The sequence below is a fragment of the Myotis nattereri genome, assembly GCF_964212035.1.
Source record: "Myotis nattereri genome assembly, chromosome: 3".
NCBI lineage: Eukaryota > Metazoa > Chordata > Mammalia > Chiroptera > Vespertilionidae > Myotis > Myotis nattereri.
The window spans coordinates 180,189,228-180,215,823 of NC_138077.1; the positions used below are offsets into that span (position 1 = coordinate 180,189,228).

Here is a 26,596-nt window from a genome sequence, read left to right on the forward strand (position 1 = left end):
TAGCCCTGATTAGCCAATGAAAAAGGTATCGCCGTACGCCAATTACCATTTTTCTCTTTTATTAGTGTAGATAATCTTGCCAAAACCGGCTTGGCTCAGTGGATAGAGCGTCGGCCTGCGGGCTGAAGGGTCCCAGGTTTGATTCCGGTCAAGGGCATGTACCTGGGTTGCAGGCATATCCCCAGTAGGAGATGTGCAGGAGGCAGCTGATCGATGTTTCTCTCTCATCGATGTTTCTAACTCTCTATCTCTCTCCCTTCCTCTCTGTAAAAAATCAATAAAAAATATATTTAAAAAAAGAGAATAATCTTATCTAATAATAGACAAACATGGTAATTAACCATACCTCCGCTACACTTCCCACTGGCTAATCAGGGTGATATGCAAATTAACTGCCAACGAAGATGGTAGCCGGCAGCCACACAGCTGAAGCGAACAGGAGGGTTGCTTGCTCCAGTGATGGAGGAAGCCAAGGTTCCCCGCCTGCCGCGGCCCAGCTCTGAGCTGCACTCTAAGCAACAATGTTGCAATTATAGAAATTAACAAACCCAGAAACCTGCTTTCAGCCAGCCGACCTCGGAGCTGGAGCTGCAACAAAATTTCAATTACAGAAAGTAAATAAATCCCAGAATAAAGAAAGAAAAAAGGAGAGGCTTGGAGCTTCAGTTGCAGGCTTGGCCCACCTGAAAATGGGTCTCAGGCCCTCATCCAGACTGGCCAGGCACTCCAGTGGGGATGCCCACTCTGAAGGGGGTGCAGGCAGCCTGAAAACAGCCATCAGCCCCTCATCCAGGCTGGCCAGGCACCCCAGTGGGGACCCCAACCCTAAAGGGGGTGTGGGCAGCCTCAAAATAGCCATCAGCCCCTCACCCAGGCTGGCCAGGCACCCAAGCGGGACCTCCACACTGATCCGGGACACCATTCAGGGCAAACCAGCCGGCCCCCACCCGTGCACCAGGCCTCTATCCTATATAGTAAAAGGGTAATATGCAAACTGACCCTAACAGCAGAAAGACTGGGAATGACTGGTCACTATGACACACACTGACCACCAGGGGGCAGACGCTCAATGCAGTAGCTGCCCTCTGGTGGTCAGTGAGCTCCCACATGGAGGAGCTCTGCTCAGCCACAAGCCAGGCTGATGGCTGCCAGTACAGTGGTGGTGGTGAGAGTCTCTCCTGCCTCCTCAGCAGTGCTAAGGTTGTCTGACTGCAGCTTAGGTCTGCTCCCCACTGGCAAGTGGACATCCCCCGAGGGCTCCCGGGCTGCCAGAGGGATGTCTGATTGCCAGCTTAGGCCCAATTCCCTGGGTAGCAGGCCTCAGCCAGCAGATGGTCATCCCCTGAGGAGTCCCAGACTGTGAGAGGTCACAGGCTGGGCTGAGGGACCTCCCCCCCACCGCCGAGTGCACAAATTTTTGTGCACCAGGCCTCTAGTCTATAATAATAAAAGCATAATATGCTAATTAGACCAGACAGCCGAACAACCTTCTGGAGGTCATCCTTCCAGACAAAGCCATGGTGGCAGGGGCCAAGGCAGAGGAGGTTAGGGGCAATCAGGCAGGCAGGCAGAGGCAGTTAGGGGTGATCAGGTAGGCAGGCGAGTGGTTAGGGGTGATCAGGCAGGCAGGCAGAGGCGGTTAGGGGCAATCAGGCAGGCAGGTGAGCAGTTAGGGGTGATCAGGCAGGCAGAGGCGGTTAGGGGTGATCAGGCAGGCAGGTGAGCAATTAGGGGTGATCAGGCAGGCAGGCGAGTGGTTAGGGGCAATCAGGCAGTCAGGTGGGTGGTTAGGGCTGATGAGGCAGGCAGGCAGAGTGGTTAGGGTGATCAGGCAAACACAACCACATAGCATATAATATTTGGTTGTCTGACTCCCTCACTAAGTTATAAGCTCCATGAGGGCAAGATCATATTTGTCTGGCCTCGTGATCAAAAACCCATGTCCAGCACAGTATCTAGTGTACAGAGACACCTGATAAAATATTTATTGAATGAATGAATAAAAAAGAGTAACTCAAATCATTTTCTACATTCTATTTTTTAAAGTCTAAATTTATAAATAACCTAGGAATTGAGATATTTATAAGATATTTATAATTAACCTTGCCTTTTCCTTTACTGAAATCAATGATGATTGCTCAAAAAAGATACCTTGCCATTGTAACCATAATATTCACTTCTAGGCCATCTCTGACACTGCACCAGGTCAGATCAAAGAATGCTTCTGCTTAAATGGTAAAGGTAATAAGGGGGGCGGGGGGCAATGTGGCTCTGGAGTAGACATGTAAATCCAAATGTTGGTTCTAATGAACAATAAATCATATAATTTCTGAGTCTATGTTTGACATCTATAATATGGGATTAATACCTATCAATAGAAAGCATCTATCTAGGATACAATGTATATTAGAAAAATATTAGTTTTCCTTAAATTTGTCATATTCTTTTCTTCAAGGTCTGACTCAGATACCATTTTCTCTATCAAGCCCCAAATTCTCCAGCTAGAGGAAATTTCTCCTACTCTCTTATAGTAGCTACTAGAGGCCTGGTGCACAAAATTCGTGCATGGGGGAGGGGAAGGTCCTCTCAGCCCATCCTGCACCCTCTCCAATCCGGGACCCCTCAGGGGATGTCCAACTGCCGGTTTAGGCCTGATCCTGGGTATCAGGCCTAAACCGGCAGTCGGACATCCCTCTCACAATCCAGGACCGCTGGCTCCTAACTGCTCACCTGCCTGTCTGCCTGATCGCCCCTAACCGCCTCTGCCTGCTGGCCTGATCGCCCCTCACTGCGCCCCCTGCTGGCCTGGTCACCTCCATCTGCCCCTCTGCCGGCCTGGTCGTCCCACGCAGCCTACTGTTCAGTCGTTACTGTTACTGTGATGGTGTCCTGGACAATTTGCATATTCCTCTATTATTAGTATAGATAGCTATCCTTGGCTTTATAGTTCTTTTTTTTTGTGACCAAACCATCACCATTCCTATCAGACTAAGCTCCTATATCTTTTTCATCTTTGAATGCCAAACTGTATTAAGTTCAATAGATGCTTGCTAAACTGAGTTTAAAACAGGTATAAGAAACCTAAGAAAAGCAAAATTTTACCATTTCTGCAGTAGATTTTTTAAAAATTTTCTAAATCTCTAGGCTTTCTAGGGCCTACTATGTGACTTGTACTTTACATATGTAATTATTAATCTTCAAAAGAATTCTGCAAGATAGGAATGATATCCATTTTATAAATAAAGAAATGTAAACTCAAAAAATGACATCATAGCTTGCTCTAGGTCAGTGATGGCGAACCTATGACACGCGTGTCAGAGGTGACACCGAACTCATTTTTTGGGTTGATTTTTCTTTTCTTTTTTTAAAAAAAATATATTTTATTGATTTTTTACAGAGGAAGGGAGAGGGATAGAGTTAGAAATATCAATGAGAGAGAAACATCGATCAGCTGCCTCCTGCACACCTCCTACTGGGGATGTGCCCGCAACCAAGGTACATGCCCTTGACTGGAATTGAACCTGGGACCCTTCAGTCCGCAGGCCAATGCTCCATCCACTGAACCACACCGGTTAGGGCTGGGTTGATTTTTCTTTGTTAAATGGCATTTAAATATATAAGATAAATATCAAAAATATAAATCTTTGTTTTACTATGGTTGCAAATATCAAAAAATTTCTATATGTGACACGGCACCAAAGTTAGGGTTTTTCAAAATGCTGACACATTGGGCTCAAAAGGTTCGCCATCACTGCTGTAGGTCATAAAGTAAGCAAGCTGGGATTTTTGTTAGGACTCTGACTCTAAAGCAAGGTCTATATATTATTAAACACTCATCTTAATGGAGTCTTATGTAACTAAGACATTAGACAACTTGACAAAACAATACACTTTTAAAGTCTAACCTTCAAATGCCCTTCGCCTGTGAGGAATTCAGAGTAACCAGCATCAGTGGCCAGCAAACCTACGAACTGCATACTGGGCCGTTGTTGTATAAAGGCTTCAACAGCTTTATCTGTCACATGCTTTCTCCCAGAAACGTCCAGGGAGACCAGGTTGGGTAGGATATCTTTTTGTTCTAATAATCGAAGAGCTATGTCTGATGTAAATTGCTTATCATCTGATATATCAAGATGATTCAGATATTTTAGTTCTCGAACAACATCCAGTATCTGAGTAGTTGTCATTTTTAAACATTTTAAGTGATGCATGGTTAGAGACTTGAGTCGGTCTTTGCAGGCCAGCAGAGCCGTGATGTCTGTAATTGAGGTGTTAGAAATATCCAGGCTCTCTAATCTTGGCAATGAGGCAACTTCAGCCAGGTCTTCATTGTAAAAGAGAACGTTGGTGATGCTTAATGCTCGAAGGCCAGAAAGCTGGTTGAAGCACCGCTCGTAAGGATCTTCAAGGGACAGAGTTAATGAATTCAGCACCAGGCACTGGAGATTTTGCTGGATCCATTTATTACTGCCAAGCCCGCTGATGATGTCTGTAATCGTGATGTCAGCATTCACACCTGTTGCATCAAGTTCCACTAACTTGTGATGGCAGAAGGCTTTCCGAAAAGCAACAGCAGAGATCTTGGCTTTGCGAATGCAAGCTCTCTTTAAGCGCATCTGGTTACCCCTAAAAATACCTACAGTTCCATCATTCAGGAGACCTGGAAAAAAAAAAAAAGCAGCACTTCAACTTCAAAAAATGGTTAAAGAAAAGCTAAAACTTCCAGCATTCTTTACATTTCCAAAGCACTCCCATGTGACAATGTTTCATTTAATATATATATAACAATTGAGCTAGGTAAAAATATTATCTATGATTTATAGGTGAGTAAACAAAGGCTTAGAAAAGTGACTTTCCAAGATACCAGACCTAGCAAGTGGCAGACTCAGGACTGTGGTACACGTTACTAAAACTAACATCTGGTTCTTCTCATCTTCCTGAACACATGGACAACTCCATTTCCCAGAACACCCTTGGAGTTAGATGGGGTCAAGTCCCTAGTTCTGGCAAATGGGCTGTAACCTGAAGCACCTGAGACCCAGTACATAATTTTTCATTCTATCTTTTCCTGCTATGACAAATGAGGAGCCTTCAAATTCTAGACAGTTAACCTTTATTAGAGTGGAGCTTCCATCAGCCTATGTCCTAGGGTGACCATGGAGCAGAACCCTCCATGAATTTGCAGCATTTAGGCATCATGAGTGAGGTCTAAACTTTGTGTTATACTACTAGTTCTGGGGGGTAAATTTGTTAGTAATGCATTTCTAGACTACCCCGTCACTATAACACATTATTAAACACATATCTACATATAAATATAGTTAGCACATATGTCTATAGTTCATTATTAAACTACTAGCTAACAAGATCTAAAATATTATTAAAAGGATCGAGAGCAGTGGTTCTCAACCTTCCTAATGCCGCGACCCTTTAATACAGTTTCTCATGTTGTGGTGACCCCCCAAGCATAAAATTATTTTTCTTGCTACTTCGTAACTGTAATTTTGCTACTGTTATGAATCGTAATGTAAATATCTGATATGCAGGATGTATTTAGGCGACCCCTGTGAAAGGGTCGTTCGAACCCCAAAGGGTTGCGACCCACAGGTTGAGAACCGCTGATCTAGAGGTTATAGTCCCTCCCTGTCAGATGAACTCAAATAAAGTGAGCACAGTAACCTCATGAAGTCCCTAAGAGATAAAAAAAATAATAATTTGTTATACCAAGAACTAGTAAGGTTTCAAACTGAAAAAAAGAGATAATCTATAAATTCAATGTGAGATAATAAAAATGTTAAAATTATTTGACAAATATTTTAAAGGAGCCACCATAAAAAACGCTTAAGTGGGCAATTACAAACATGCTTGAAACAAATTAAAAATGGAAAGCCTCAGCAAAAAAATAAAAGACCTTAAGAAAAAACAAGTGGAAATTTTAGAACTGAAAAATACAGTAATAATTGGGTTCAACTAGAATGGAAGGAACAGAGGAAAGAATCAGTAAACTAAGAGATGAAACAATAAAAATCACTCAAATCTAAACAGAAAAAAAATACACTGAAAAAAAAATGATCAGAGCTATTTGTGTTATTGAATTCCCAGGAGAGGAGAAAGAGGGCAGGGTTGAAAAAGTACTAAAAGAAGTAATAGCTATAGACCTATGAGAATGCTCAAATAAAATATTGTAATAACAACAAAGGCTGGCAAGTATGTGGAGAAACTGGATCTGTCCTATATTGCAGGCAGGAGTGTAAAATGGTACTACCACACTTAAAACAGTTTGGCATTTTTCTTAAAACCTAAACATACAACTATCAAACAACCCAGTAAGAGCACTCCTGGGTATTTATCCCAGTGGATGAATGGTTATACAAACAGATGTACTTGATAACATGGACTACTACTCAGAGATAAAAAGAAATGATTGATATACATAACAATCTGGAGGAGTCTCCAGAATAAATCCCAAAAGGTTATATACTGAATGATTCCACATATATAACATTCTTGAAATGACAAAATTACGGAAATGGAGAACAGAAATGGTTGCCAGAGTTTACGGAGGGGGAAGGAGAAAGAGAGAAGTAATTGTGGCTATAAAAGAGTAACATGGCCCTTGCTGGTTTGGCTCAGTGGATAGAGCATTGGCCTGTGGACTGAGAGGTCCCAGGTTCGATTCTGCCAAGGGCACATGCTGGGGTTGTGGGCTTGATTCCCCGTAGGGGGCGTGCAGGAGGCAGCCAATCAATGATTCTCTTTCATCACTGATGTTTCTATCTCTCTCTCCCTCTCCCTTCCTCTCTGAAATCAATAAAAATATACATTAAAAAAATAAAAGGGCAGCCCTAACCAGTTTGGCTCAGTGGATAGAGCGTAGGCCTGCGGGCTCAAGGGTCCCAGGTTCGATTCTGGTCAAGGGCATGTACCTTGGTTGTGGGCACATCCCCAGCAGGGAATGTGCAGGAAGCAGCTGATTGATGTTTCTAACTCTCTCCCTCTCCCTTCCTGTCTGTAAAAAATAAATAAAATATATATTTAAAAAAAGGGGCAACATGAGGGATCCTTGTGGAGATGGAAATTTTGACCATATCAATGTCAATATCCTGGTTGTGATACTGTACTATGGTTTCACTACCACTGGAGGAGGATATCATCTGTATTATTTATTACAACTTCATGCGACTCAACAATTGTCTTAAAAATACAAAGTTCAAATCCAGTTTCTCCAATTTTAAAGAGATCACTGAAGAAAATTTGTAAGTGTTGACATGGAATTAAGGGAATTCCATTTCATGGTTTCAAATTTCTTGCTAAGAATAAATGACAGAAGATCTGAGAAGAGCAAAAAACATCTGAAACAATTATTAAGAGCACTACTAATGATCAGAGAAACACTCAAGAATTCCTGGGCAGTGCTGAGGAGCCTTAGCTTTATATTACTGAACTGCCTCCTCATCATTCAGGTCTCAGCCTAATTATCACCTCCTTGAAAAAGCTTTCGTTCATCATCCAAGCTAAAGTAGATGCCTTCCCCCCCCCCCCCCCTGAAAACGATGTTCTTTTTCCCTCAGAGAATCTATCACAAGTTGTAATCCTATATGTTTATTATGTCTCCGACTGGACTATACACCCCATGCAAGCAACATTTGTGTTTAATATTGTACACTCAGCACCTGACATAGTGCCTGGCATGCAACAGGTGTTCAATAATTACCTCCTCTGGCACGTCCTTCTTAAAAATGTTATTTCTATTGAGCCTCTTCTGCACTCATTAGTAATTCCTTTCACACTAATGTTAAAGATTTCTGTTAAGAATGCTTGTAAAACCTTTTTCCCCTCTTAGCGCTCGCTGGCCGTAGCCCGCGTCCCGCTTCCCTCTGCTGCCGCCCAGCTCCCGGGTCAGCCGACGCCATGGGCTTTGGAGACCTCAGAAGCCCGTCGGGCCTCCAGGTGCTCAACAACTACCTGGCGGACAAGAGCTACATCGAGGGGTACGTGCCGTCCCAGGCAGACGTGGCCGTGTTCGAAGCCGTGTCCGGCCCGCTGCCCGCCGACCTGTGCCATGCGCTGCGCTGGTACAATCACATCAAGTCCTACGAGAAGGAGAAGGCCAGCCTGCCTGGAGTGAAGAAAGCTTTGGGCAAGTACGGCCCTGCTAACGTGGAAGACACCACAGGAAGCGGAGCTGCCGACAGCAAAGACGACGACGACATTGACCTCTTCGGGTCTGACGACGAGGAGGAAAGCGAAGAAGCAAAGAGGCTAAGAGAAGAACGCCTTGCACAGTATGAATCAAAGAAAGCCAAAAAACCTGCACTTGTTGCCAAGTCTTCCATCTTATTAGATGTGAAACCTTGGGATGATGAGACAGACATGGCAAAACTAGAGGAGTGTGTCAGGAGCATTCAAGCAGACAGCCTGGTCTGGGGCTCTTCTCAACTGGTTCCAGTGGGGTATGGAATTAAAAAGCTTCAAATACAGTGTGTAGTGGAAGACGATAAAGTTGGAACAGACATGCTGGAGGAGCAGATCACTGCTTTTGAGGACTATGTGCAGTCCATGGACGTGGCTGCTTTCAACAAGATCTAAAATCCATCCTGAATCCGTGCCCTTAAATAAAAGCTTGAAAGAGAAAAAATAAAAAAAAATAAAAAATAAAAAAAAGAATGCTTGTAAAAAACAAAAATGGGAATAGACACTTAGTTAAGATCAATGTTTACCTTGTTTATGCCACAAATTAAATTTTCATATATTTTTAAATGTTAGTATTGTTTTTACAGCTCAAATTTCAGGCTCCTAAGTTAATTACTGATTTTAATCTTAGTGACTATCACAGTTCCTTTGGATATTGTATACATACATTTAGTAAAATGGTTACCCCTTGATTATTTGGGTCAGTGTACATTAAGTGAATTTTTCTAATTACAAAGTTTAAGGGTCTATAATTCAAATTAATGGAATTAAAAGAGCAAAGAAATTTTAAAAAAGGAAAAAAGAGAGACTGAGATTTAGAAACCAGTCCTGTGTTTGAGTCCTGGTTCCAATATTTATTTGCTATTTGACACCAGACAAATTACTCCACAAATCTAATATTTCTAATCTGCAAAATGTGAATACTTATATTTCCTTCACAGGGATTGCTGAAAAAATGAAATAAGACAATATACAGAAAAAGCAACTTGCAAATTGAAAGCACTATACAAACATCATTAACTATATTTGAAAGAAATCTTTCTAGATCTTTTCCTTCTTTCAAAAATATACTGAAGAATCATTTGTCTTTTTCCATGACCAATAATTGTACTTGCTACAATGTATTTAAGCTAAATTTTCCTTTGCTGTAATTCGATCTGCTTGGATTGTAGTTGACAGCCTGCCCCTTCAGATTATCAATTCTTTTTTGGTTTTGCTTTGTTAATCCTCACATGATATTTTTTTAAATTGCTTTTCAGAATAGTGGAAAGGAGAGAAAAAGAGGGAGAGAGAGAGAGAAAGAGAGATAGAGATCAATGTAAGGGACACATCGATTGGTTGCCTCCCACAGGTGCCCCTACCCAGGCTGGGGATGGAACCTGCAATTCAGGTACTTGCCCTTGACCAGGAATCAAACCTCAGACCCTTACTGAACAGCCGACGCTCTGACCACTGAGCCATGCCATCCAGGGCAGATGATCAATTCTTAATTTGCCAGGGTCAAAGAATCAATGTTCTAAATGAGGGCTCCTCAATGAGTTTTTTCAATGAATAAAATACAGAAGCATTAATGCAAGGAATTTGCCCCAAAGCATTTTTTATTTCTTTCTGCTTTAGTCTATGGATAGCTGAGGTAACCAGCAATATGACTTCCAGATAAATGGGGTATTCATCTGGGACTATAAACTCTCAATCATTTAGAAAGTCTATTTAGTTATTCAAGGATGTAATCCATGTTTCAAAGGTTTCAATTTAATCCCATACCTGAACATGTCACGGTGTATCAATTTAGGTAAGGTAGGCAGTATAACACAGACACATTAACAGTAGATGGCAAAATTCTTATTCTGATTCACAGCTCACAAGTGCACATTTCCTGGAAAATTTTGAGCACTGAGACACAGATAGAATGAACAGAAATTATGGTAAGAAAATTATAGAGAAACCAAGATGGCAGCATAGGTAAACACCGGAGTTTGCTGCCTCGAACAACCACTTCAAAAATACAACTAAAAGACGAACGGACATCATCCAGAACCACAGGAAGGCTGGCTGAGTGGAAGTTCTACAACTAAGAGGAAAGAGAAAAGCATACCGAGACTCAGAGGAGGCGCAGTGCTGAAGTAAAAATACTAAGGTGCGGAGTGCATGCGGAACAGGCTGGTGGCTGAGGGCGAGATTGTCGTTTTCAATCGGGAGGGAGTCTCAGGCTCTGAGCTCCAGTTCCGGGCAAGTCTCTAGGGACCCAGACTCATACGGGAGAAGCGGGACTGTCTGGCATCGCTCAGAACCCTACGGGAGCTTTCTCTCCATGGGGCTTGCAGCAATTACTGGGACACTGAGAAGCAGAGCCTCTGAGGGCAAGACTGAGAGCAGCCATAATTGCTAACCCCGCACTGTTGATCCCGTGGGACCCGCCCCGCCCAAGCCCTGCAGGGAGACTTTTGCTGGATAGCCTCAGGCAAAGGCTAGATTACCACCTCCCTAGAGATCCAGGAGCCAGGAAGCCCAGAGGTCATAGTGGGACCATCCAGTTTGCAGCTCCGTGGAACCATAAAAGACACACTCAGGGGGCAGACTCAGTGAGCACCAAAGCCCCATCGAAGCAAGTCTAGCCCCAGAGAGGTGTCTCCAGCACAGAAGTTCTCCCACTGCAGACACAGCTGATTCTCACAGCCAATTGGCCTGGAGGTCAATTCCTCACAGTGATAACTACAACAATCAAGGCTTAACTACAACAAGACTGTGCACAAAGCCCACAAGGGGGTGCACCAAGAGTGTCTACCTCAGGTAATTGGGACACTTAGCACAGAAAGGCACTCTATCGACACAGCGAAGCATAAAAAATGCCGAGACAAAGAAACAAGACAAAAACGATAGAATTGGAGGAAAGCAAACTGTTGGATATAGAGTTCAAAACCACACTTTTAAGGTCTTTAAAGAACTGTCTAGAAGCCGCTGATAAATTTAATAAGGCCCTCGAAAACACTGGTGAGACCGCTGATAAATGTAGTGAGATCTTCAAGAAGACTGGTGAGACCGCCGATAAATGTAATGAGATCCTCAAGAAATCTAATGAGACCCTCGATGTTGTGATAAAGAACCAACTAGAAATTAAGCATACACTGACTGAAATAAAGAATATTATACAGACTCCCAACAGCAGACCAGAGGAGCGCAAGAATCAAGTCAAAGGCTTGAAATACGAAGAAGCAAAAAACACCCAACCAGAAAAGCAAAATGAAAAAAGAATCCAAAAATACGAAGATAGTGTAAGAAGCCTCTGGGACAGCTTCAAGCATACAAACATCAGAATTATAGGGGTGCCAGAAGATGAGAGAGAGCAAGATATTGAAAACCTATTTGAAGAACTAATGATGGAAAACTTTCCCTACCTGGTGAAAGAAGTAGACTTACAAGTCCAGGAAGCGCAGAGAACCCCAAACAAAAGGAATCCAAAGAGGACTACACCAAGACACATCATAATTAAAATGCCAAGAGCAAAAGACAAAGAGAGAATCCTAAAAGCAGCAAGAGAAAGAAACTCAGTTACCTACAAGGGAATACCCATACGACTGTCAGCGGATTTCTCAACAGAAACTTTGCAGGCCAGAAGGGAGTGGCAAGAAATATTCAAAGTGATGAATGCCAAGAACCTACAACCAAGATTACTTTATCCAGAAAAGCTATCATTCAGAATTGAAGGCCAGATAAAGAGCTTCACAGATAAGGAAAAGCTAAAGGAGTTCATCACCACCAAACCAGTATTATATGAAATGCTGAAAGGTATCCTTTAAGAAGAGGAAGAAGAAGAAAAAGGCAAAGATACAAATTATGAACAACAAATACACATCTATCAACAAGTGAATCTAAAAATCAAGTGAACAAATTATCTGATGAGCAGTATGAACTGGTGATTGTAATAGAATCAGGGATATAGAAAGGGAATGGACTGACTATTCTTGGGGGGGGGGGGAAAGGGGTGTGGGGGTGAGGGAAGACATTGGACAATAATCGTTCACCTATGGATGAAGACAGTGGGTGGGGAGTGAGGGCGGAGGGTGGGGTGGGAATTGGGTGGAGGGGAGATATGGTGGGGAAAAAAGAGTAACTAATATAATAATCTGAACAATAAAGATTTAATTAAAAAAAATAGAAATGAACCACTTACAAGGTCAAAAAAGAAAAAAAGAAAATTATAGATCTCGGAGAGAACCAAGATGGCGGCATAGGTAAACACCTATACTTGCTGCCTCACACAACCTCATCAAAATTACAACTAAAAGGCAGAACAACTACCACCCAGAACCGCGGGAAAGCTGGCTGAGTGGAAGTTCCATAACTAGAGAGGTGAAGAAAATGCATTGAGACTGGTAAGAGGTGCGGGGGCACGGAAAGAGCTGGCACCTGGATGTGCTTCACTTTTAATTGGGAGGGAGATACAAGTTCCTGCTTGCTCTGAACTCCAGTTCTGGGCGAGATTCTGGGGGACCCAGACACATACAGGGAGAAACTGGACTGTCTGGCATTGGGACAGGAACGTGAGGGTGGCTTTCTCTCAGAGGTGCTCACAGCAAGCATTGTTCCTGCACGGGGGCGCGGGACGTGGAGACCCGGGGAACTCTCTGGTGCAGGGCTGACTGGCAGCCATTGCTGTTTGCTCTGCCCTGGTGATTCCCAGAGACCCTGTCCCACCTAATTTACAACCCCACCCAAGCTGTTCGCATCAGCTTTTGCATATACATGGCCTGTCCTTTCTCTGCCTAAAACCTGTCAAACTGCAGCTGGGTCAGAGAGCCCCAGAGCTTCCAAAAGAAGGCCCAAGGCCCTGCTGGCCTTGCTTCACAGTTGGGCCTCGTCTGGGCACTTCCAAACCAAAAAGGAGGAATCTGCAGATGTCTCTGTAGCTCCTGCTGGGTGGCTCCAGACAGTGGCTGACCTTGCACCTCCTTGGAGATCCATGTACCCAGTAGTCAGAGTGAGACCATACCGGATTACAACTCTTCACATCCATAAGAACAACACTAAGGGGCAGACTCAGTGAGCACCAAAGCCCCACTGAAGCAAGTCCTGCCCCATAAGGGTGTCTCCTGCACAACAGATCTTCCACTATAGACACAGCTGGTCATTACAACCAATTGGCCCGGAGGTCAATTCCTCCCAGTGATACCAACAGCAATCAAGGGTTAACTACAACAAAACTGTGCAAACAGCCCACAAAGGGGTGCACCAAGAGCGTTCACCTCAGGTGACTGGGGAGGCTGAGCCACTGGGCCCTATAGGACACCAACCACACAAGGCCACTCTATCAACTCAAGGAGACTTAGCAGCTACTCAGTACATAAAAACAAACACAGGGAAGCAGCCATAATGCGAGACAAAGAAACAAGTCACAAATGAAAGAAATGGATGAAAGCAAAATAGTGGATATAGAGTTCAAAACCACAGTTATAAGGTTACTCAAGAATCTTCTAGAAACCTTTGAGAAATTTAGTGAGACCCTCAAGGATATGAAAAAGAACCAATTAGAAATTAAGCATACACTGACTGAAATAAAGAATATTATACAGAGATCCAACAGCAGTCTAGAGGATCACAAGAATCAAGTCAAAGATTTGAAATATGAAGACGCAAAAGACACCCAACTGGAAAAGCAAAAAAAAAAAAAAAAAAGAAAAAGATCCAAAAATATGAAGATAGTGTAAGAAGCCTCTGGGACAACTTCAAGCGTACCAACATCTGAATTATGGGGGTGCCAGAAGAAGAGAGAGAGCAAGATATTGAAAACCTATTTGAAGAAATAATGATGGAAAACTTTCCCTACCTGGTGAAAGAAGTAGACTTACAAGTCCAGGAAGCGCAGAGAACCCCAAACAAGAGGAATCCAAAGAGGACCACACCAAGAACACATCATAATTAAAATGCCAAGGGCAAAAGACAAAGAGAGAATCTTAAAAGCAGCAAGAGAAAAACAGTTCCCTACAAGGGAGTACCCATATGACTGTCAGCTGATTTCTCAACAGAAACTATGCAGACAAAAAATATACAAAGTGATGAATAGCAAGAACCTACAACCAAGATTACTCTACCCAGCAAAGCTATGATTTAGAATTGAAGGTCAGATAAAAAGCTTCACAGACAAAAAGCTAAAGGAGTTCATCACCACCAAACCAGTATTATATGAAATGCTGAAGGGCATTCTCTAAGAAGAGGAAGAAGTAGAGAAAGGTAAAGATAAAAAATTATGAACAACAAATTGACAACAAATATGTATCTAGCAACAAGTGAACCTAAAAATCAAATGAATAAAAAACCTGAAGAACAGAACAGACTGGTGAATGTAACAGAATCAGGGGCATAGAAAGGGAGCAGACTGACAATTCTAGGGGGGAAGGGGTTGTAGAGGGTGTGGGAAGAGATTGGGCAAAGAGCTTACACCTATGGGCAAGGTCAGTGCTGGGGCGGGGGGAGGCCTGGAACGGGGTGGAAAACGGGTGGAGAGGAGCTATGAGGGGAAAAAAGAGGAACATCTGTAATAATCTGAACAATAAAGATTTAAAAAAAGAGAGAATTATAGATATCAATAAGTAAAACTTCAGCATCAGGTTTATATTATTACTAGTGGCCCAGTGCACGAAATTCGTGCACGGAGGGGTGGGGGTGTCCCTCAGCCTGGTCTGCACCCTCTCCAATTTGGGACCCCTCTAGGGATGTCCGACTGTCGGTTTAGGCCTGAGGATCGGGCCTAAACTGGCAGTCGGACATCCCTCTCACAATCTGGATTGCTGGCTCCTAACCGCTCACCTGCCTGCCTGCCTGATTGCTCCTAACCACTCTGCTTGCCGGCCTGCTCGCCTCCAACTGCCACCCCTGCCAGCCTGCTTGCCCCCAACTGCCACCCCTGATGGCCTGCTTGCCCCCAGCTGCCCTCCCTTTTGATCTGATTGCCCCTAACTGCCTCCCCTGCCAGCCAGCTCACCCCCAACTGCTTCCCCCCACCGACCTGATCGCCCCCAACTGCCCCCCGTCAGCCTTCTCGCCCCCCCACCTGCCCCCCGTACTGACCTGCTCACCCCCAACTGCCCCCCCACCAGCCTGCTCGCCCCAACTGCCCCCCGTGCCAGCCTGATCACACACAACTACCGTCCTGTGCTGACCTGCTTGCCTCCAACTGCCCCCCCCCGTGCTGACCTGATCGCCCCCAACTGCCCTCCCCTGCCAGCCAGATTGTCCCTAACTGCCTCTGCCTTGGCCCCACCACCATGGCTTTGTCTGGAAGGTCTCCCGGAAGGCCTCCCAGTCTAATTAGCATATTACTCTTTTATTAGTATAGATTAATATTTAAAAAATATATTTTATTGATTTTTTTACAGAGAGGGAGAGGGATAGAGAGTTAGAAACATCAATCAGCTGCCTTCTGCACACTCCCTACTGGGTATGTGCCCACAATCAAGGTATATGCCCTTGGCCGGAATTGAACCTGGGACCCTTGAGTCCTCAGGCCGAAGCTCTATCCACTGAGCCAAACCGGTTAGGGCTAGATTATTATTTTAAATCCTCACCTGAGGATATTTTTTCCATTGATTCTAGAAAGAGAGGAAGGGAGAAAAACATTGATGGGAGAGAGAAACATTGATCAGTTGCCTCACACTTACCCTGACTGGGTATCAAACTCCCAACCTGGGTATGAGCCCTGATTGGGAATTAAACCCGTAACGCTTCGATGTACAGGATGACGCTCTAACCACTGAACAACACTGGCCAGGGGAGCATCAGGTTTATTTTAATAAAGACTATTAACAATATCCTTTGAATTTGGTAAATAAGTAAAAAATTTGTAAATGTAAATAATTTTTAAAAATCATGCTATTAGAAAAATATATTATCAATTCCGTTGATTCTTTCAGAGAGGAAGGGAGAGGGATAGAGAGACAGTAACACTGATTGGCTGCCTCCTGCACGCCTCCCATTGGGAATTAGCCCACAACTTGGGCATATGCCCTGAAAGAGAAATGAACTGGCAACCTCTTGGTTCATGGGTCAACACTCAATCACTGAGCCATGACCACACCAGCCAGGCTGATATCACCAATTTTAAAAGCATTCATGGAACATTTTTTCCAAAACATTTTATTATGAAAATTTTAAACACAGAAAAATGTATGAAACTTTATAAAATTGTGACAAGAATTGGCAATGTGTTCTTTTGCATATTAGTAGTATCCCCTCTTGATTATTTGAAGGTGGATATAATTTTGACAAAGAGATTAAATAATTTAGAATACTTTTTGGTGAATAATGCCGGTAATCACATTGGGGTAGCACAAATGGGGGCAGCAGGTTACTTCTCTGACCCTCAGTTTCCTCATCTGAAGGCAGCTTGAAAAGAAGTAGTAGAAAACACATTTTGATCAAGCATATAGCCTCTCCAAGTCACTACTCCAGAGGATAATTATCTAGTTAGAGTGACTTAAAAACAACTTGCATTATTTTATCTATTTAAAGCAAGCATGTCAAACTCAGGCTAACAGCCTAACAGGAGTCAATTAAACAAGGTTTAAGCTTATGTGGGCCACACAAAAAAAAGCTTCAATTTTCATAGAAACACAGGTTTATTTTGATAGAGACATGCTGAATACAAAGGGCTGAAATGAATGAGTAGTCGTTAACATAAAGTAATAGAACATTTTAATAAAAATTAATTAAAATTAATTTTTTCTTGAACATTAACTTACCAGGCACTGAATAACTGCACAAATTAATAAGCATAACGCAAATAAACCTATTTTTCTTGTTCTCCAAAAACGAAATATTTCCTGTTGCACACACCAAACAAGTCAGTCCAAGACTAATGATGTGGCAATCAGCTACTAAAATCTTCGCTGCTAGTATTAGTGCAGAGAAGTGCTGCGCCTGCGTGTAAGGCACGTAAGGAAAATGAATGCAACACAATTATAGTAATCAGTCATTAGCGAATGTTGTAGTTCATTATTAATAATTATATATAACAGGATATTGTAAAAATTAAGTTACGTAATTTTTATTAAAATGTTTCTTACATACTGTTATATTGGCGGGGCCCCAAAAATATTCATTGTGGGCTGCATGCTGCCCATGAGTTTGACATGCTTGATTTAAAGCATTTGCCACAGTGCTTTATTATACAACTAGTGGCCTGGTACACAAATTAGTGCTCATTGGAAAGAAATTAGTTAGAACAACTATTTTAATATTGCTATTCGCCCTTTCTCTATAATAGAAGTGTCAACCAAATTCATGAACAACACTGACAGATGGAAACACACGTGTGTGATTGGTGCCAGTGAGAGCTTTACATGTATTGCTATGCGCGAGTCAACTTAGCCTTTTATAGATATAGAATATAGTTACTTAATTAGACCTGCTTTCTGATTTATCTAAACTTTTTCCAGCCCAGTGAAGCACCCCAACTTCTCTTTCAGGTCATTGTCAGCAACACGGCAGTAAACATCAACACGAAGCAGATTATTATTGTAGATGAGGCAGGGAGAATAAAGGGTAAAATATTTAACTGCATCAATGTTTGACTATATTCTGCGCAGTGAGAAGCCTGAAGTAATTTTCAAGGTCCACCATTTCTTACTTCTTTTCAGTCGGGTCAAGTTTCTAAGCTTTCTAAATCTCCGTTTTCCGGCTAAATAATAGATAATACAATTCCACTGAGTCTCCTATCTACCTACTCCAGGACTTCTGTGAGGATCAAATGAGATGAGGCACGGGAAAACACTTCACAGACATTTGGTTATAGTTGAAATGTTTCCACCTGGCTATAAAGCAAGTCATGTTCCTGGAATGAAGAAACTGAAAGGAGCTAATCGTCGCTAAGGAGAAGAAACCGGGCGTTGCTACGTGACATCGTTACCCAGATGAACACTTAGCATATTAGCCTTTTATATAGATAGATAGGTAATAAGCATTCAATCAATACTGTTAACTGCTATCATTAGGAATCTGGCAAAGTTAAAACTTTAGTTAACATATATTCTTTTGATTTACAAGACTAGTTGTACATATACTTAAATATATGTTTAAATGGAATATGCTCATATATATTTAATGTATTAAATTTAATATGCTAAAGATAATCATTAAATTGAAACTAGAAAGAAATGTTAGCACTGTCATAATCTCTAAAATTGCTGGGGAAAGTTGAACAAATAGAAGTTTAACAAGTTCAGTGAAGGAGGTGGCTGTGGAGGTGGGGCCCCAGGCCCGGGCCCTGGGCCAGGTGCCCCCATGGCAGGCTCGGAAGAGCTGGGGCTCCGGGAGGGCACGCTGAGGGTCCTAGCTGCCTTCCTTAAGTGGGGTGAGGCTGCCGGGTCCCCCATTCCAACCACACCCAGGAGCCCTGCCCAGGAGGAGCCAACAGACTTCCTGAGCCACATTTGAAGATGCTTTCCTTGTTCTTTGGGTCGAGGAGCAGTTCCCCTTGAGTCCCCTCGGCCTTGCTCCCTGGCCCTTCGCCCCTGCTATGGTTCGCAGCCTGGCCCAGCGACTCCAGACTTCTATGCCCTCGTGGCCCAGCGGCTGGAACAGCTGGTCCAAGAGCAATTGAGATCCCCACGGAGCCCAGAGTTACAGGGTCCCCCACCCACGGAAAAGGAAGCCCTGCTGCGGAGGCTGGTGGCCTTGCTGGAGGAGGAGGCAGAAGTCATCAACCAGAAGCTGGCCTTGGACCCTGCCCTGCGCCGCAAGCTGGCCCACCTCTCTGTTGGCTCCTTCGCCTGCCTAGTGGAGCTGTTCTCCAGCCGGGAGGGCAGCCCTTGCCCCAGCCGTGCACGCCCCTCCTTGCAGTGCCCCGGGCCCCTGCCATCTTCCCCGGAGCCCCTGGCCCGCCTGGCCCTGGCCATGGAGCTAAACCGGCGCGTGGCCTGGTTGGGGGGCACCCTGGCTGGACTCAGCGTAGAGCACGTGCACAGCTTCACGCCCTGGATCCAGGCCCAGGGGGGCTGGGAGGGCATCCTGGCCAGCTTCCCCATGGACTTGAACTTGCCCCTGGACTAGCTCTTCCTCAGCAACTGTTACAAGATTGGCCTTCAGGCGCCAGGGCCCCTTGCATGCTTCTCGAGCCTTCCTCTTCTGCTCAGGGCTGTGAGTGGTGGCTGCCTACCCTGCTTTTGCCAAAAAGAAATGGTTCAAATTTTTTTCATATTAAAAACTTGTTCAAAGGTTGAAAATAAAATAAAATTGTTGTGCAGCTTTGTAAGGGATCTTGAACTTTAACACATATAGTACCTATTGAAATTTACCTTAGTTCCCTTGACAGGCTGGAAGAATTCAAAGAGACTACAGCCTTGAGCAATTTAGAGAAAACGAAGGAGTATAGAAGTCTTCTTTTTTACTAAATTATCCCAAAGTGACTTTGTTACAGGCTTATTTATCTTACCCTTCCTTGGCATGCATTATCTATATGTATGCTTTAAATATATATATTTAAATGTATATACCATTATTGTCATCTAGGAGCAGGGATGCCTATAATGTGAGTGTAGAAAATGTTGTGTGGCACAGGAAAAGAGCGTAGACTTGGAATCAGACATATCTGGATTTGAACCAGGATTCTACCATTTATTAGCCGTGTAACCCTTAATAAGTTACTTCTCTGAATCTCAGTTTCGTTATCTGTATATAAATGGGATAATAATAGCTTTCTTATATAGCTTTTTGAGAAAATTTAAGGAAAACATATAATGTAACTGGCATGTAGCAAGCAATCAATAAATGATATTATTGTCATATTTTCATTCTACAGTACTTTATAGTTGTAAAAAAAATTATATTTCCTACTGTAAGATTTTATAAACCCTATATAGAAATGTATTTTATGTCTTTCTTTAAAAAAAAAATATATTGAGTTTAAGACAGAGAGAGAAAGAAAGAGAAAAAGAAAACTGATGTGTTGTTCCACTTACTTATGCATTCATTAGTTGCTTCTTGTATGTGCCCTGACCAGGGATTGAATCCCCAACCTTGGCATATCAGGAAGACACTCTAACTAACTGAGCTACCTGGCCAGGACCTAAAGGTATTATATCTCTTCAACTTAAACCTTAACCAGAAGTAAGAAATATACATAACCAGAATCTCACAGATGAGACTTCCCACTTTATTTTTAGAATTTGTTTTTTAAGACAGAAGTACTATGATTTCCCATTAGCTATGATTTCCCATTTCAAAGGTCAAAAGCAGAAACAGTGTTTCTATAATAGTATTTATTGATCCTCCCACTGCCAAATCAAGATGTAAGGTGTGTTTTTTATTGATTCTCCCACTGCCAAATAAAGATGTAAGGCACATTTTTTATAGAAGAAAGAGGAGGAGGAGGAGGAAGAGGAGGAGGAGGAGGAGGAGGAGGAGGAGGAGGAGGAGGAGGAAGAGGAGGAGGAGGAGGAGGAGGAGGAGGAGGAGGGGGAGGAGGAGGAGGGGGAGGAGGAGGAGGGGGAGGGGGAGGAGGAGAAGGAGGAAGGGAGAAAAAAAAGCAATTTGCCCAGATTAAAAAAAAAATGCTTTTCCAAATTACAGAAAAGTGGCAGGGTAGGCAAAAATAAATAAAATTATTTTCCTGGAATTGGGCTCATCTGGCCTTTGCTGTTATTTCTAAGAAAATAATTAAATGACCACAGTAGCCCTTCAAAACCCAGTGCCAATTAACAGCACAGATTTTTGTTTTCTCTGACTGTATTATTTTTTTACCATGAAAGGCCATGGTCTGAAGCAGTCGATCAGCCACTTCCTGTGGGAATACTCCAGGTTCTTGCAAACACAATGTTCCATCTTGTCTTGCTGAACAGAACTTCTCAAGATGTGTAGTCAGGAAATTCAAGCAGATATCAAGTAAGGAATAGGGAGATGCCTCCTCCTTGGAGCCCAGGATGAAACATAAAGGAAACACAAAAGCCAAAAAGTTAGTTTCCAGAAAAGTAAAGAACAAAACATGCATTTCCACATTCAACAAGTATTTTTACTCAGTGTGTTACTGTTGTAACTATTTATTTGTTGTAACTAGCTATTTATTAATTATAGGAAAGAAGCCAAGGGAGAAGCCAGACATTATAGGCATGTCATTTGGCCATCTTCATCAGGAAACTGCAAAATCACACTCCCCAGGGAACCACCAGCCCATTTCCTGCAGATTGCTGGGAGAAGGGACTGGACAAAGGGGAGGATGGACTCATGCACAGGGAAGTTGAGATGACATAGGGAAGGTACTTGCTGTCAGTCAAACTTGAGAACAGAAATCAATAGCTAAAAGAGACGGAGCCAATGCAAGCCTGTGACAATCTGGCAATATATAATCCCCCAAACAAAGGACTCTGCTCTCTCTTGGCTCTTGGAGCTTTGGGGTTGGGGCTCTCTTGGCTCTCTGGTTCCTTTGGCTTTGCTCCTGCCCATGTTTCCTCCATAACCATGTGACCTGTGGGCCCACACACAATGGACTAATGGACTGCAGCAGGGAACACAATCTAAGCTAGCTTGATGCTGGTCTGGACACTGCTCCAATATGGCGTGAAAATTCTGGACACTAGCTTTGCTGAAGCTATGGCTATACTTCTTCCTTGGGGGACGAAGGGAAATGGGACCGTGGAAACTCAGGGGTTTGATTTCACAGAAATAAAACTTTCTACACTATCCCATCCTCCCATGTGAGTCTCAGAAAATTCCTTTTCTCTGGATATTGCAAGAAGCGCACTCCCAAGAGCAACAGGTGGTGCACTGATAACAAGTGCACCATATGCTAGATACTTTTTTAGGCAATATAACATGTGACCATATTCTTAAGAAGTAGGAGAAGAGTACATTTATACAAAGATTTACATAAAGCCTATTAAATACTATAATAGCGGGCATATTGGGAAGTATGTACCAGGTGTACCGGTTAATAATGCGGATTTTTTCCAATAGATGGAGTTACACATAAGTTGATATATATGCGATTTGATATGTATGCTATTTTGTTGTATTGACAACAAGCTTCAAAACTTCATATGTCAAATTTTCTGAAGGTGTTAATATCATAGATATTTTTATGCTTAAAAATATCGAATTTCGTGCCAAAAAAAGAGAGCATTTGTAGGAAGTTTTAATTCATTACTTTATTTTTGAAAAAAAAGTGCTGCTGAATACTTCGGGAAGCTTATGGTGAACATGCTCCATCTCAAGATACTTGTGAACGCTGGTTTAAACGCTTTAAAAGTGATAATTTCAATGTGAAGACAAAGAACGTCCAGGTCAACCGAAAAAGTTTGAAGACCAACAATTACAAGCATATTGAATGAAGATGCATGTCAAATTCAAAAACAACTTGCAGAAAGATTAAATGTTACTCAGCCAACAATTTCCGATCGTTGTCAAGCAATGGGAAAGATTTTAAAGGAAGGAAAATGGGTGCCACATCAACTGAACGAAAGACAAATGGAAAACCGAAAAGTCATCAGTAAAATGTCGCTTCAACGGCATGAAAGAAAGTCTTTTTTGCATCTAATTGTGACTGGCGATGAAAAGTGGATTTATTTTGAAAATCCCAAATGCACAAAATCATGGGTTGATCCAGGTCAACCATCAACAGCGACAGCAAGGCCAAATCTCTTCAGAAAGAAGACAATGCTTTGCATTTGGTGGGATCAGGAAGCTGTGGTGTATTATAAACTTCTAAAACCAGGTAAAACCATTAATACTGATCGCTACCGACAACAAATAATCAATTTGAATCACACTTTGGTCGTAAAACGACCAGAATGGGCCAGAAGACACGGCAAAGTAATTTTGCTTCATGATGACACACCATCACACACTTCAAAACCAGTTAAAGACATGTTAAAAGATTTTGCCTGGGAAGTATTAACCCACCCGCTGTATTCACCAGATCTTGCTCCTTCAGATTACCACTTGTTCCGATTGATGGCACACGCACTTTCTGAGCAGCACTTCAAAACGTACAAAGAAAATTGGGTCTCTGAATGGTTTGCCTCAAAACAAGAAAAGTTCTATTGGGACAGTATCCACAAATTACCTGAAAGATGGGGGAAATGTGTAGCTAGCGATGGACATTACTTTGAATAAAGCACTTTAGATGTTTCTCTTGAAATTATCGTGTTTTCTTTGGTTACAAAATCCGCATTGTTAACCTATAAACCTAGTAAGCACGAAGCAGGGAGCCCCAATAAGTCAAGAATGGTCAGGAATGACCTCAGGAGCAAAGAAGATTGATCTTCCTAAATTATTACCAGGACCCCTCCTCTGCTCAAACCTTCAATGGCCTCCCATGGGCCTGAAGAAAAAAAAAAATCTGAGCTTGTTAGACTGATGCTTGAGGTCTAAAACCTAGCCTCCATGGACACAGACAATAGGGTAGTAAAAGACCTGGGTCTGGGCGGCAGGGGAAGACTGGAGGGGGGTCAATAAGGGGAAAAAGGGAACATATGTAATACTTTCAATAATAAAGATTAAAAAAATAAAACCTAGCTTCAATTTACTTTCCAACTTGATTTCCCACAAAATCCCCATCCCAATCTGTAGTTCAAATATGATAAATTTATCTGGATTAAAAAAAAATTGCTATAGGTGCTGGCTTTCTCAAAAAAGAAAAAGGTTAACCCAGTTATTCCAGTCTGAGAAATAAAGAACTAATCAAATAAGCACAAAAATTTAAGTGTAAGGGTTTAATTACAGAAATAAACACTGTAAACAATGTCTCCTGAAACAATATTATAACTAGTGGCCTGGTGCATGATTTCGTGCACATTGAAAGGAAATTAATTTGAAGAAATATTTTAATATCGCTATTCACCCTTTCTCTATAATAGAAGTGTCAACCAAATTCATGATCAACAATGACAGATGGAAACACACGCATGTGATTGGTGCCAGTGAGAGCTTTACATGTATTGCTATACGCGAGTCAACTTAGCCTTTTATAGATATAGAATTTACTTAATTAGACCTGCTTTCTGATTTATCTAAACTTTTTCCAGCCCAGTGAAGCACCCCAACTTCTCTTTCAGGTCATTGTCAGCAACACGGCAGTAAATATCAACACGAAGCAGATTATTATTGTAGATGAGGCAGGGAGAATAAAGGGTAAAATATTTAACTGCATCAATGTTTGACTATATTCTGCACAGTGAGAAGCCTGAAGTAATTTTCAAGGTCCACCATTTCTTACTTCTTTTCAGTCGGGTCAAGATTCTAAGCTTTCTAAATCTCCATTTTCCGGCTAATGAAAAGAAAATACAATTCCACTGAGTCTCCTATCTACCTACTCCAGGACTTCTGTGATGATCAAATGAGATGAGGCACGGGAAAACACTTCACAGACATTTGGTTACAGTGTGAAATGTTTCCACCTGGCTATAAAGCAAGTTGTGTTCCTGGAATGAAGAAACTGCAAGGAGGCTAGTCGTCGCTAGGGAGAGGAAGCCAGGCATTGCTACGTGATGTCATTACCCACACAGACACTTAGCATATTAGCCTTTTACACTGAGTGGCCAGATTATTATGACCACCTGATGTTTGTAGGCAAATTAGCTATAATTTCATGCTGAAGTTGCTAGAGGGCCAGATCATTATAAACGTCTGAATAGCACAACATACCTAAGTATCGTTGCTGATCAAGTTCATCCTATCATGTTGATGGCGTACACCAATGGAGATGGCTTCTTCCAACAAGACAATGCGCCATGCCACGGTGCTCGTATTGTGCAGGAGTGGTTTCAAGAACATGAGGGAGACTTTATCTTGCTTAGGTGGCCCCCACAATCACCAGATCTCAATCCAATTGAGCATTTGTGGGACGAAGTTAAAAGAGCCATCAGGCAGCTGGTTCCACAAGCATCAAATCTCACAGAACTGGACAGTGCTATTCATCAGGCATGGTGTCAGAGTCCTCGCATCACCTTTCAACATCTCGTGGAGTCCATGCCAAGAAGAATCGCCACACTATTGAAGGCAAAAGGTGGACTAACGAAGTACTGATGGGGTAGTCATAATAATCTGGCCGGTCATAATAATCTGGCCACTCAGTGTATATATAGACATTATAGTAGCTACCATCCATTAGGTGCCTTCAATATGACTGTGTTGAGTGTTTTACATGTATTACCTATTATTTCACTTAATCCTCATCCCAATTTTACAAAGTAGTAAAGCATTATCTTAATTTTTGTATAACTGAAAACCAGTTCAGAAAAGTAACATCTTTCTCAGCATTTCACACATTGTAAGTGACAAAGTATGGCTTCAAATTAAAAACTGACTCAGGAGTACAGCCCTTAACCACATATTACATGTGACATTTTAATCACTGAATTTGCAGCCATTAAAAAATTATAGTTTAAAGATATATTAATCACATAGAAGGATGCTTATAATACAGGATAAGGTATAAAGTTTTATAGAACTTCCTTAACCGGATAAAGGTCACCTATGACAAACCCAGTTTGTATCATAATTCATGTTGAAAGTCTGAATATTTTCCCAAAATCAGGAATAAGACAAAGATGTTTCTCTTACCACTTCCATTCAACTTTATACTGAAGGTCCTAAAATTATGCAAGAAAAGGAAATAATAAGCATACAGATTGGAAAGGAAAAGTAAAACTATCTCTATTTGTAGGTGACATAGTTTTGTATAAAGAAAATCCTAAGGAGCTCATAATACAAAAATCAAAAACCCACACCTATCAGAACAACAAAATAAGTGCAGCAAGGTTGTAGGATAAAAGATCAATATAAAAATATCTATTATATTTCTATATACTTACAATGAATAATCTGAAAATGAAATTAAGAAAACAGTTCCATTTACAATAGCATTAAGAGTAAAATACTTAGGATGAAGATAAGAGTCCTACCTCACAAGATACAAAAACTAACTCAAAATAGATCAAAGACCTAAATTTAACAGATACAACTATTAGCTCTTAAAACACACACACACACACACACACACACACACACACACAAAAGATATAAATCTTCCTGACTTTGGATTAGCAATTGGTTTCTTAGATATAACACCAAAGGCACAACCTTAAAAAAAAAAAAGGAACAGATAAATGAACTTCATTAAAATAAAGAACTTTTGCCCTGGCCAGTATGGCTCATTTGGTTGGGCGTCTCCTATGTACCAAGAAGTTGTTGGTTCTATTCCCAGTCAGGACACATGCCTGGGTTGTGGGCTCCACCCCAGTGGTGGTGGGGGGGAAGGGGAGAGGGGGTGCAGGAAATAGCTGATCAATGTCTTGCTCTCACATCAATGTTTCTCTCTCGCCCCTTCTCCCTTCCTCTCTTTAAAAAAATCAAGTAAAAAGATTTTTTAAAAAATAAAAATCTTTTGTGTTTCAAAGTTATCATCAATGAAGTGAAA

General features: G+C 42.1%; 2 protein-coding genes and 1 pseudogene across 4 annotated transcripts in view; 2 read left to right on the plus strand and 1 right to left on the minus strand.

The window, feature by feature from the left end:
- The window catches only part of ZYG11B (zyg-11 family member B, cell cycle regulator), a 75,408-nt gene that overhangs the window by 32,301 nt on the left and 16,511 nt on the right, over nt 1-26,596 (minus strand). The window contains exons 1-3 of one of the 2 annotated variants that reach the window (XM_081087142.1): nt 24,823-25,474; nt 20,926-21,091; nt 3,906-4,660 (exon numbers count right to left, since the gene is read on the minus strand). In XM_081087142.1, the coding sequence (XP_080943268.1) occupies nt 3,906-4,660; nt 20,926-20,938 (768 nt within the window). In that variant the 5' untranslated portion in view covers nt 20,939-21,091; nt 24,823-25,474. Of the gene's footprint in view, nt 1-3,905; nt 4,661-20,925; nt 21,092-24,822; nt 25,475-26,596 lie in introns of those variants that run through there. The other variant, XM_081087141.1, reaches the window with a different exon arrangement.
- On the plus strand, nt 7,833-8,634 carry LOC308516257 (elongation factor 1-beta). Its single transcript, XM_081087148.1, has one exon. It carries the CDS (start codon nt 7,912-7,914, stop codon nt 8,587-8,589), a length of 678 nt encoding a protein of 225 aa, XP_080943274.1. The 5' UTR covers nt 7,833-7,911; the 3' UTR covers nt 8,590-8,634.
- On the plus strand, nt 18,469-19,236 carry LOC308516256 (bcl-2-like protein 12; annotated as a pseudogene). The gene has a single exon. The product of its transcript is annotated as a bcl-2-like protein 12 (transcript).

Coding starts and splice junctions, on each gene's coding strand:
- LOC308516257 (XM_081087148.1), top strand. CDS start 7,912: ATGGGCTTTGGAGACCTCAGAAGCCCGTCGGGCCTCCAGGTGCTCAAC.